The sequence below is a fragment of the Ptychodera flava genome, chromosome 19 (genome assembly GCF_041260155.1).
Source record: "Ptychodera flava strain L36383 chromosome 19, AS_Pfla_20210202, whole genome shotgun sequence".
NCBI lineage: Eukaryota > Metazoa > Hemichordata > Enteropneusta > Ptychoderidae > Ptychodera > Ptychodera flava.
The window spans coordinates 38,169,721-38,182,072 of record NC_091946.1 but is presented as its reverse complement, the minus strand read 5'-3'; the positions used below and the strand labels follow the sequence as shown (position 1 = coordinate 38,182,072).

The following is a 12,352-nucleotide window of genomic DNA, read 5'->3' as shown; positions in this document are numbered from 1 at the left end:
CATCTTCCTCAAGTTGCTTCATTTGTATGTTTTATCACCAAGTGCTATTAACTGTTATCTCCTCACCGGAGAAAATGACCAAATGTACCCTGTCTTAATGCGTCACACACTAAAAAGTGTCTGACTCTGTAAATAATGTAATAAATGTTGTTATGTATATACTGCCCTCTATAGGTGGCCTGTGTGGACATGTCCCACATCTCAGCATACACACACACATATCTAACAATCACTTGTGCTTGTTTGGTGTCACTAATATGGCTTTACCTTAACATAGAGTGACTTGCATGTGTTTATCATAGTTCATCTTGATAGTTCATCTTCACCCAATCAGATCATTCAAAATTTCTGTGATTTCATGAGGCCATTCAAGAAGTAATGCTTGATGTCACATTTTTGACAACGTTGAAACTTGTCAAAAATTTGGAGTTTGTCAGAGTATAACAAAGAGACTGTGAAATAAAACTTTGTAAACCAAACCGTCATTTTGCTTTGATACAATCACAGTTCTTTGCTGTACTTAACAATACTGTAAATTTGTTTACCTTTTGTTTAAATATAAAGAGAAGTTTATAGAGAATATTTTCTTGTCTGGCCTAACTTTTACCACATGTTTGTATACCATGTGTAATTTTCATGTTGTAACATCGTCATTTGTATGATGTGTGGTTTATTTTTTGCAGATTAAAAACTTCTTAGAGTTGAGTGCTTTGGTATGATTTTAGCGTAGAGAATCTGTTAACAACTTAAGTTTCCAATTTTCACTAACCATACCATCAACTGCTGTAGTATTGTAGTGTTGGGGTTGAAAAGTGCAACTTGAAATTGATGGATGGCAGACCTTGTCATGATGAAAGTACAGAGTTCAAATGATGAAGTTTTACTTTTAATTGTTTTTTCCAATCCAAGAAACAGCAGTTGTTTCGATCTTGAAAATATACCGGTTCATACACATTCAAATTTGATTCAAACCACATCAGCAGGTTCAAGTAGATGGAAAAACAGACTCACATGAACTGTTGATTTAGTCTCATAAAGTTTCTATTTTTCACTTAATGTTATGACTCTATGTTGCAAGTCTTGTTGACAAAAAAGTACCGATTGAGAATATAATAAATGAGTAATAGATTGCAAAGTATACTCATATACTTTAAGGTGGCATCTTATTTTATAAACTGACTGATTACATACTTTTCCTGTCACTCTACTCATGTAGAGAAAATTTATTGAAGTCTCTGAAATAAGGTGCTTGAGTAAATTATGAACTTTCACCAGTAACATTTATGAATTTTTTTGTCTAAAAGAGCTTAATTGCAGTCCTTTGCATGATATGTAGAAGGAAACCTCCATACCAGATGTATGCCATAATTTGCTCTGGTTAATTATTCTTTTGCTTCATATCATGAAATTTTTTAGGTTTCTTGAAGCCATGCATGTGAACTGGCCATGTGAACTGATATAAGTTTTCTAAATGCTTGATCTGTTTTGAACACAAAATGATTGTTTTGATCAAAATCAACCATTTTTGCTATCATTTCTAATATCCAGTGATTGTGACAAAAATACTCGAAAACTACGACAGTTAGTACCTTAATGACACTAAACATTCAATTCTATTTGGTTCAAAACTTGTCAGGTAAAATATGTGAAATCTTGGAATATGTATGTTCATTTTGAATGAAATAATTTGGACCTGTACACTTCATCCAGCCATGTATAATTTCTAAGTTGCACTGCAAACACCCCAATACCTTTGAACTGCAGCTAAAATAAAGTGTGTATATCTCTCGCTGTCTTTGTTTTGCTGCAGTTCTAACATGCAGCCATCACCAGCTGCTAGGCAGCGCACTGTTTCTGAAACCGATTCCTCTAACACCTATGGTACTAGTATGTGGGGATCTTCACACAAAGGTAGGACACCACTACAGCACCGAAATCACATCTCTCTTCCAACACCCCGCCATCTAATGTCACATCAAAATGTAATATTCTATGAACGAGTGAGATTTCACAAAATACACTGCTGCTATAGTTATTGAACTGCTACACTCACCATGGATTTTGTAAAGTTTATCTTTAAGTTGCAAAGTACGGGTGATAGAACACGGCACCTACCAGCGTACTCACAGCTTAGAGTCTTCAGAGATAAAGATGAAACACACATGGCTATAAATAAATTTGCCTGTACACACAAACCAGACACTAGTATTGCTCCTCTCTGTAGTGCAGACACTACCTTAGATGTTTTACAGAGTATATAACATTGAAGAACATCATAAATTTTCCTTTGCAGAAACTTCACATGACATCTGCTGTGCATGAGTATGTTGTGATTATTGCATGACATGTTGTAGCTTACTTTAGGTACTGTGTACCAGTGTGTTTGTGGATTGCCAATTTCATAATTTAGAATTATCAATATGCCATCCACAAAGAATTTATTATGAAATGACAGTTGTACATGCACACATGTATTTTCAACTGGGGTGTGAGTGTATGTTTAAGACATTCTGAAATGACAACAGCAACATAATATGTCCTGATGTATTGTGTAATGGAGAGGAAGTCTGTGTTGCAGCTGGTGGTAATACCAGTGACAAATTACAGCCAGTCAGCTTGCTTTGTTTTGATTGTATCCCTTTTGCAGGGCAGTTTTACTTAAAATTTAATACAACACCCAAATGTAACTACAAGTACATAAATTGAAATTACAAGGTGACAGATAGTATGTTATTTCTTATTACTTGGTGGCGCTCAATGATTCCTAGCTGGTTTTAAAGTCGTCAGGAATTTGTACAGGTAGTTGTGTTCAATGAAATGAATATCACTAATTACCTGCACACCTAACCAAGGCAATTATTCAACTATTTGTTGTCATAGCTATGATAAAACAAGACTCTTTCGCCAAAGTTGCATTATGACCAAATATTTTGCAGTTTAACTCCTCATCACAACACATGGACACATGTTGTCAATGAAAGTGTAAAGTGTTTCTCATACTTCTGAAGAAAACTTAACTATCTGCGCCAAAGGTGTGTTTTACCTTGAAGGACACTCTTGGCTGACTAATTTCACCTTCCGACTATAGAAAGTTTAAACTAACACTTTCATTTGTGTGTTGTCATCGTTCACAGGCCCCGCTCCGTCAAAGGAGGCTGGTAGAGGAACTCCAGGAACACAGGGTACAGTGTCAGTGACAGACTGGGATGATGATGATGATTTAGATCTGGATGAAATCACCACATGATGAATGTCATCTATCTTTATGTAACTTAGCATTTTATTCTGTAAATTGACAATAGCTGTAATTTTTTGATATATTTTTCTCTGACTCTTGTCCTCACTTAGCAAAAGCAGTGTTCGTGTTTAAACCTCCTGAAGCATGTTGAAGACCAATCGTTAAACAGTACGTGGTTCTGCAGATACAGAAAATAAGAATTTGTACAAAAAAAGGGTGTGTGTCAGGCCATTTACCAGTAATTGTTCTTGTATAGTTTTAGATAATTTTTTTGGCCATTTCATTATATCACTCAGTGTTATGTCACTATTTTAGACATTCACCAATTTACCAAAATCAGATGGCAGACTAAACATTGAGATTGTCATTTCTGCCTGTATATGCTCTGTATCTTGTTGTAAAGTAATTTAAATCGCCAATCTTGTGTTCATGTTGATTTCAAAAACACTACAAAATGCAGTTAACTATTGAACACCTTGCAGTCTTAATGTCTACCACAAGTGCCACAGTGTCATAACAATAGATTTAAAATATCACTTTTGTTCTCATGGTAACATTAATTTTTCCTGCCTTGTAATGAATTACCAGTGAGCATAATCAATTTTCCAAGTGCCCTAATGATTAACCCAATGTGACTTTGGTGGGACAGATATATACTGGGTTCATGCTATCCCATTGTACAAGATGTATAAATTCTAGGTTCACCCTATACCATATTGAAATTGTTCTCTATCCTGTGGGGTATCTTTCTATTTATTACTATTATGAATGCCCCCCCCCCCTCTCCAAGACAAGCAGGATATGAAAATTTAAAAAACTGTTTCTCAAATGTGCCAAGGCTGTGCAGAGAATAAACCAGTCAATATTGTTCTTGTATAAAGCTTAGTCTACGCTCACTGTTTCAAAGATAGTGAATTTTACCAAAATGTGGTTCCAGTAGGGTAAAGTCATGGCATAAATTGTTCATGCAGAGTCTGTCTTCCATGCAGGGTTAGTTAATTGTTTGTACTGTGAGTTGCAGAGTATAGTTTGTGGAATGCTTCCAAAATTCAGTTTTCAAATACTTCAATGTGCTGCTTTAGTCCAGGTCTTCCCAAATGGTGCATCACTTGTGATATCGGATTGGCATTTTTTATTGAATTCTGAGGCAGGACCACTGTATACTGCGTATAATTTTGATCTTATGTGTACATAGATTTATATAGCTATGTACTGACTAGGGCTTCCATCAGGACACTTCAACCCTCTCACTCCATTTCACTGTGTATACCGGTATGGTAGATCAACCCACCAATCCCATTGAAAACAGCAGGGATGTACTGAAGTCTGATGGTGAAAGGGTTACATTTTGATATCCAAATTGTAACATATGATATCAACTTGTAACATTGTATTATCAAATCATAATCGGTCAATTCAGCTTTTGGACTGAGTAAAACTGAATTGATGAGTTTTATAACTAATGTAAGCTCTCCTATGAAGATAAACAATGTTTTTTTATAAGGGACTCAAAATTCTTTAGTCTGTGACAGTTTTACAACAAATCAATTCTACTGTCAACAAAGTGTTTGCACAAGTTTTATGTACTGCAAATGTAAGCTGTTAATGTATTTTATAAATTGCTTATACACTGGGCCCTTTTGAGCAGCTCTGAGATGTGTGTTACATTTAATATCTTGCCAGATTATATCATCACCACACAGTACCACTACATGGGTTTGATGATTAGATTTTTAAATTATTTTTAAACTGTTGCTTGCTTTAATCCTGTCTGAAGTCTCTGTCCAATAGATTTATCCGTCCAGAGCAATGCACTCTGAAGGTAACCGTCCTAGAGTCTTATGTGAATATTTTTTCGTTTATTTTACACACTGTCATTACTATGGTGCTCTCCCACAATCCATTTCCAACTTCAATGGCTGTAGCAAGGCTGATTATTTTTTCCAACACTGAACACTATTACAGTGTTTTGGGGATATGTGTTATAGATGCCTCCAATTTTCATGTAACAAACATTGATGCTAATTTGTTTCAAGAAGTTTACCAAGTGAGTACTACTGTGTGCCAAAAATATTGAAACTGCATGAGGTACATCTGTCATTGTCTACCTATAATGAGTGGCTGTTATATACATATGGACTTAACCAATGCTGAGACAGATTCATAGAAAAGCAAAGTGAAATATTTCAGAAATATGACACAGCTTTTACATCTTCTCATTGTCTGGAAATTGAGATTTGGGAAAATCAACTCAGAGAAAGAGTATAGTATGGGAGGTAGCGTAGTACATGGAAATGAAAGGATTTCTGAAAGTTCATGGTATTGTTCAAGGTGTAATACAAAGAAATGCTCAGTGATTGTTCATGTAACTCTTGTTGTCTTTTCATCTGTGGAATGCTCTTAGACTATTACTCTTGCATAATACTAGTCCAACCAGACAATTTGAAAGGAAATTAAGAGATGAATTCCAAGTCACGCCGGATGACAGAAAAGTTGGTAAAGTGAAATATGAATTAGTGTGGCAGACTGTCATCGTCATTTTCTGTGAAAATCTTCCTTGGTGACTATCTCTGAGTCTGTATTAAATGTCATTTTACAGTTAATGTCAAATTCGGTAAAACTGTGGTGTTTATCAAAGTTGTTCACAAAGTTAGTAATTTATTACACTTATCCAAAATAATTTTCCACTGATTAAATGAACATATCAGGTTTGTTGATTTGTTTGCTTACAATATATGTTTGATCACAGAAATTTATTAAGCCATAAAAGTATTCAATCAGTGGTAAGGAGAGAGTATACAACTTTAGTACTTAATGTGTCCACTGGTGGTACCAATGTCAGTTGTAGCATACACTGTAATCTATCATTGACAAAATATGTTCCCATCTCTGACTACCATGTATCCAAATTCATTGTAAATTTTTTGGCAAACACTGAACATTATATTAGATCTAACTTTGCTTTGTTGTTTATTTAATATTTTCAATCAGTGACAGGGGCCAGTACGACACTTAAAAAATCAGTATGTAAGAAATGAAATTGCAATATTTACAGCTGAAAGAAAGATTAAATCATAATATATCATAATGAAAAATGAGAGTGCTGTGGAACTGTTACTTCAGTTAATCTCTTTGGCTTCCTGATATTCTTGAATAACTCTGAAATGCTTGACAGAAACTTTATAATTGCATTTGATAAATTCTAATCTACAGCATGCTTTACAAAGATCATTTAGATTTCAGAAGTTTCAAAGTTTTGGCCGCCAGCTTGATTTGTCTCTGTTGTCAATATAAAGGTGATAATTGGTAACAATGTCCTGATTGACATCCTATCCAGAATCCCCCGCCCCCCACCCCCTCCTCGGGAGAAACAACGGTCTTTCGGAAATTACATGAACTTCAACATATTTCAATATGACATGTGATGTTCAATGTAAGGGAAAATGTTGATATGTACAGTATCATGAAGTGATGGTCATCACTGACACACTACAGCTGATTGACAAGTTCCATCGTGACCATTACTTTGTTCTCCCTCACACCATGTACATAGGTCCACACTCATCACTCTAAAAAACAAAGTAGGGTCCAAATGACTGTGTATCAAAGGTTTAGTTCTGTAGTTTGGAGGATGTGTAAAAACTAGCATCATACTCAGCTTTGTCATCGTATCTCTTTTCAAAAAACAACGGTAACCTGTACACATTGTTGAAATTTGGCCAAGATTCTGATTACATAGATGTTGCTGTAAACAGGTGTAATTGAAATACTCAAATGACAAGAAAATTCAATTCCTTTGTCGTATACAATATTTCTGCTTTATAATACAAAAAATAGCCTACATTATCCCTGTATAGTAAAAATTTACGTTATTAGAGCAGGAATATATTACATGTTATTATAATAATTAACAAAATGTTACACTTCAGAAGTAGCAAATTGATGAATTTTTTTCATGTATAATATGTCAAATTGTAAAATGGTACATACCGGTAGACTCTTTATAACAGGCAAATATTGGTAATTGTAAAACTGTATGATTACGGGAATGGTGAACTTTTGTAAAACAATGTATATATCGTGTAAATATGATTTGATTAAAATTGACAAAAATGGTAACACGTAACTATGAATTGTTTCTGTTATGTCTAATTTTTGTTTAAAATATGTAATTTCTGTTATGATGTAGTTTTTGCATGTGTATGGCAAGTTCAGAATAAGTATTTGGTGGTTGTACTATTTAAAACATCAGTAATCACATATTATCATCTGCATTTCTCAACTGAAACATGATAAGTGATTGGTTTATGAGCAATACATTAGCTAATCATACTCATTGTTTAAGACCATTATCAAATCATTTCATCACACCCATAATTAACAATTAACACATGTAATTATTTCTGAAATCGTTCATTTATTCTAAGCAATTCATGTTTGGTGACCGCTTTCGTACAGACTTTTTGTATGTGGGATATCTTAAATAAGATTATATATATTTTGCTATAAGAAATCAACTCAGATTTCATGTGTAAGTTATTGTGTGATGTGTATTTTATGCAATTGTAAAACACCTTGTTTTCATGGCATCAGATGATCCTTAGTGGGGAGGATGGCAAATCTATGGCAGCTTTGTGGAGAATTATTTTTGTAACTGAGACAACTCTAAAGGCAGTCTTTCCAGAAATTTTTAAACATGAAGAAAGGCCATCTTTGTGACAACAAACAAGTAGCTCTTAACTTTTGAGGTCTTTTGTTTGGAACAATATGATTTGTTATGTTATTCATGCACAAGGGTATTTTGATATTCTCGACCAATCAGGGACCTTGTATGAAAGGGATTCTAATACAGTGCAAATCATTACAAAGTCTGTTTCTAGATCTGCTCCATAGAGTATACAGGCATTTCCCTTTTAAAATTTATGTATCAGCTGTATTTGGAGAAGAAAATATTTATTTTTGTTTGTAATTTGATATTTTTCCAGTGTCTTTACTGTTTATGGTAGATATCGGGATGTTCTTTTTGCTTCTAAAATATATATTTTGTGATTATATTTTGGGATTTAATTGGCTTTATGGCAGATTGCTTCCATTGAATGCTTGAAATAAAACTGTTTCAATCATACTGAGTTCTGTATTTGTTGATTTATAGTGTGTGTGGATGATAGAAGAGTAGACAATAGAGGGGGGCGGGATTCCCTGTCTACTGTCTATGATAGAACAGGAATGAAGTAGCGGTAACCAGCCTTGCTGTTGTTAAGGCTGTATATGCCTTGAAACTTTCCCAAACTTTCCTCAAGAAACTTTCAACTATGCTCTATTAAAATCAAGAATGAAAATTCGGGGCTACTTTGCCAATGTTGGTACTATAGAAACAAAGAACAAGGCAAAGTATACGGTTGAGAAATGGCCAGAAATGAATTCGTTACTCGCAATTGACATAGCAGACTTCTAAAACTCACAAAATAGTTTTAATTTAAATATTTATCCAGCCTAGAGTGTTGCCATCCACTCCCTCTTTTTCCCCAATATGCTGTCAATAAACTACTGTACAATATAATTGGTTCAAACAAGATTTCAGGGAATGGATATTCAACACTGTCTTTACACAATTATAAGTCATGCTTAGGACGAGTTAGTGAGGACCATATATGACTGGTGAATCTCTGCAGGCTGTTCCCTTCTGGCTTTACTAAGGAAGTCCTGCTTAAAGCTATGGATCGAATCTCATCTGCTTGGATTGAATAAGGATTTAGAAGTATATTCTCTATACCCTGGTACAAATGGTGCAAAACTCGGGACAGAAAGATGACTAGATTTAGATTATGATGCATTTCAATTAAAATTCAGGGTGTATTTTTCCTATAATTGCATTACATCAAATATGGGAACAGCTAAGCAAAGCCGATGCATAGACATGCAATGAGTATACCTTAGTAGAGGTTTAGAGCATTTGGGATCTGTGATCAAGTGTGACCTGACAGCCTTCTGGACTTCATCTTACAGAGTGCCTCCACTTTGAATTGGTTTTATTTATCAATAACTGCCTATGATAGCAGAAATGGAAAAAATGTCATGAGCTGATAAAGTGTGATAACTCTTGTCTTTGATAAACTTTGATCTAGCACAGTGTCAGCTCAGTAGAAAGGTTGTAAAGATTTTTAATGTTGTTCATCCACTCCAGAGAAGTGAAATATCTTCAGTTTATTTAAAGAATCAAAATAATATTCATATGATATTCATTTTTGGATGGATATCTTGAAATGCATGACCCTAGGGTGTTCGGTGAAACACATTAAAAAAATCCTTTGGGATGTATTTCAATTGAGCAACTTTTGGATTTTGTCTTTCAGTTCCTAATCAGCAACGTTGATATTGGCTATAAATTCAACTAGTTTGTCTACAATCTCATCACAAGACGATATTTTTATAAAAACATTTAATTCTCAGAGTTTGTTTGTTTGTCTGTTTATTAAATCTTTCCCTCAAGAGTTGACAATTCTTAAACAAAGACAAGAAAAGATAGGACATGATACAGCTTTGTACAATTTAATAAAATCCAACATTTCATGTTACATAGTGTACATAATGAAAATTCCTTCAAGTTCATTGTCATCCATACCTCTGGTACATTAAGTTTTGACCGTAAATATGGTGACCATCAAGTATATTTAATCCAGTAGACATGCAAACTCCCTGTGTACTTTACAATAAGGTGACAGCTGATTTATTGAATTGTTCAACTTACAGCCTTCTCATGTGATCATCAAATAATTTTTGTAACAAAGATAGCTACTGATACCATCAAAATGCTCAATATTATAAACAAAATATGATTTCCAACTCAATCTGAGAAACCCATTTAAAACAGGACATAGTCTTGTGGTCGAAATTTTAGGACAGAAAAGAAGCCATAAAAATGTTGACATTTTCCGACTGTCATGTCCTGAATTAAATGACTTTTTGTGCAATCAATCAATACCCTTCGGACTTTAACCAAACCCCAGCCCTAAATATAAAACAGTAACATCTGTTGTGTTACGTGTGCAATCTGTGTTTTCTAGTATCAAATACAATGGCAGAACACTGAATCATAATTTCACACAATATACCCTCAAAACGTTTTGGTCAAAATGGATATGAACTAACAGTACTTTGTGTTTCTTTCCAAAATGTGAAAATCTGAAATATTGTATGTATATTGCTTTACAAGCAGATTAAACTTATCTTGTTGTTCAAAATTTCATTGTTTTCATTTTCTGTGTGATTCACCCTTTCACGATCTCATGACTCGTCCAATACATCTCAAGCTCATTTACTACAACCCATCCTCACAAAATCAAAGTACTTAAAATCTAGTAAAATTTGGAATTGATTTCTGAATTTAATATTTTTTCAATAGATTTATCCTCTCGGTTCATACTATTATACTTTTCATTTCTTTAATTAATTTTGTACAGAGTATCTAGCAAATGAGAAGTACTCATTTACTCAGCCTCACAAGCTAGGAAAACAATTTTGATATAACTTCTGAGTACAAATATGAGCTTAGTTGTTAAATTGTGAACATGAAAGTTAAAAAGACATTACTAATGTTGGACAAAAAATAGATAATAAAGTTTGATGACTTTGGAGATATACTGAAAACATTTTGACAGAAAATATTGCTGCTGTGTCCCATGTTTAATTAGACAAAATCTTGAAGTAACATACGTAACATAATTCTGATTTGAAATTATAGAACCTTTGATGACAGCACAGCTGTTGTTACATTTCAACAAACAAATTTCAAATAAGGAGAGAATTTGTGAAAAAGGCTTCCTAATGACTTTACATCCAAACAAGTGTTGTGACATCAGAATGAAAAGTCATAGATAGTGTGGATTAGCTGCACCAATTCTACAACAAATGGAAAAATATGATGTACATTCCAGATTGATGTCCGGGTTGAAATATCCGAGTTTTAGATTCAAAGTCACTCATCAAGGACACCGTGTTCTTCTGTACTTGCAGCAGTAGATTACATCTCTGTTTTGGATCTTGTGCCATAGTAGACAAACAACACCAGAAGTAAAGTCAGCAAGGAGAAGACCGGCAAGACCACTGTAAATATCCGGCTCTTGTTCTCAGCATTCTCTTTCTTTCGCAGACGTTTTTCCCTCTTTGTTTCCGTCACTTTTCCCTTGAGTTGACGCATGGCCAATGGATAATGAAGTGAAATCCAAACTAAAATCTTGGTGATAAAATGCTCCCAGTCCTGTAGATCACCTGCAGAATGTGATGAAAATGAACCCACAACAAATTAACAAAATATTGTAATTTCATTAACATTGCTTTCTTTTCACTCACACTTTGCATGTGTCCACATAATAGTTGAGGGCTGAATACTATTTTGAGAAATGGTATGCATCATAATATGTACACAATCATTCTAAAAAAAAAGTATTTGAGTAACATATGGCAAGTTTGCTGCTTTCAATTACCAAAATGGTTTTTAATGCTATACAAAATCAACATTAATTGACTGATATAAACAGAGAATAGAGAGTGGAAAATTAAGTCAAGATACGTGTAATTCCCAGGTGTATATTTACTCAAATATTTATCACTCTGAACACATCACTAAAGACACTATTTTGCAATCGTAGATGAATTATATCCATAATCCTAGACCATTCGTACGCCTATCTCCACATTCACATTTAGGGTCGTTTTCACTGTCTGAGCGTGCTGCAGCTCGATTGTAATAAAATTCTCTAATGTAAACATAGCGCGACCGTAGCGTGTATGTACTGTACAGTTCCTTGTATGTCACAGCACCACGGTTTGTCGACATTTTATAGATGAATGTAGGCTAGATTGAACACACGCCGGGAACAAACGTATGTCTTGTAAAATCTTTACATACACAAACAATAGAATACATGAGATATAAACTTACTTTATCAACTTAAAAAGGCCACGGCTAACCTTCAGAAGGACCGGCGACCGGTTCGCCTGCCAACTGCCCTGTTTTGCTGTTTTGCAGTCGTATCGTGTGGATCTTTGACTTTGAGGACACGATTAAGTCGTAAGGAGACATATTGTCGTAAAATTGGTACAAGACTTACTAGC

General features: G+C 34.4%; 1 protein-coding gene and 1 long non-coding RNA gene across 13 annotated transcripts in view; one reads left to right on the top strand and one right to left on the bottom strand.

Annotated features, from left to right (window-relative positions):
• The window catches only part of LOC139119463 (cilium assembly protein DZIP1L-like), a 61,769-nt gene extending 53,402 nt beyond the window's left edge, over positions 1 to 8,367 (top strand). For 9 of the 12 annotated variants that reach the window (XM_070683293.1, XM_070683289.1, XM_070683285.1 and 6 more), the window contains 2 exons: positions 1,811 to 1,911; positions 3,135 to 8,367. In XM_070683293.1, coding sequence (XP_070539394.1) covers positions 1,811 to 1,911; positions 3,135 to 3,247 — 214 coding nt within the window. In that variant the 3' untranslated portion in view covers positions 3,248 to 8,367. The remainder of the gene's footprint in view (positions 1 to 1,810; positions 1,912 to 3,134) is intronic. The other 3 variants (XM_070683296.1, XM_070683295.1, XM_070683291.1) reach the window with 1 other exon arrangement.
• Positions 8,368 to 9,690: 1,323 nt separating this feature from the next.
• LOC139119462 (uncharacterized) lies at positions 9,691 to 12,317 on the bottom strand. The gene is made up of 2 exons (XR_011548939.1): positions 12,180 to 12,317; positions 9,691 to 11,506 (listed from the first exon to the last, which is right to left on the bottom strand). It is a non-coding gene; the product is annotated as an uncharacterized lncRNA (long non-coding RNA).
• Positions 12,318 to 12,352: the final 35 nt, after the last annotated feature.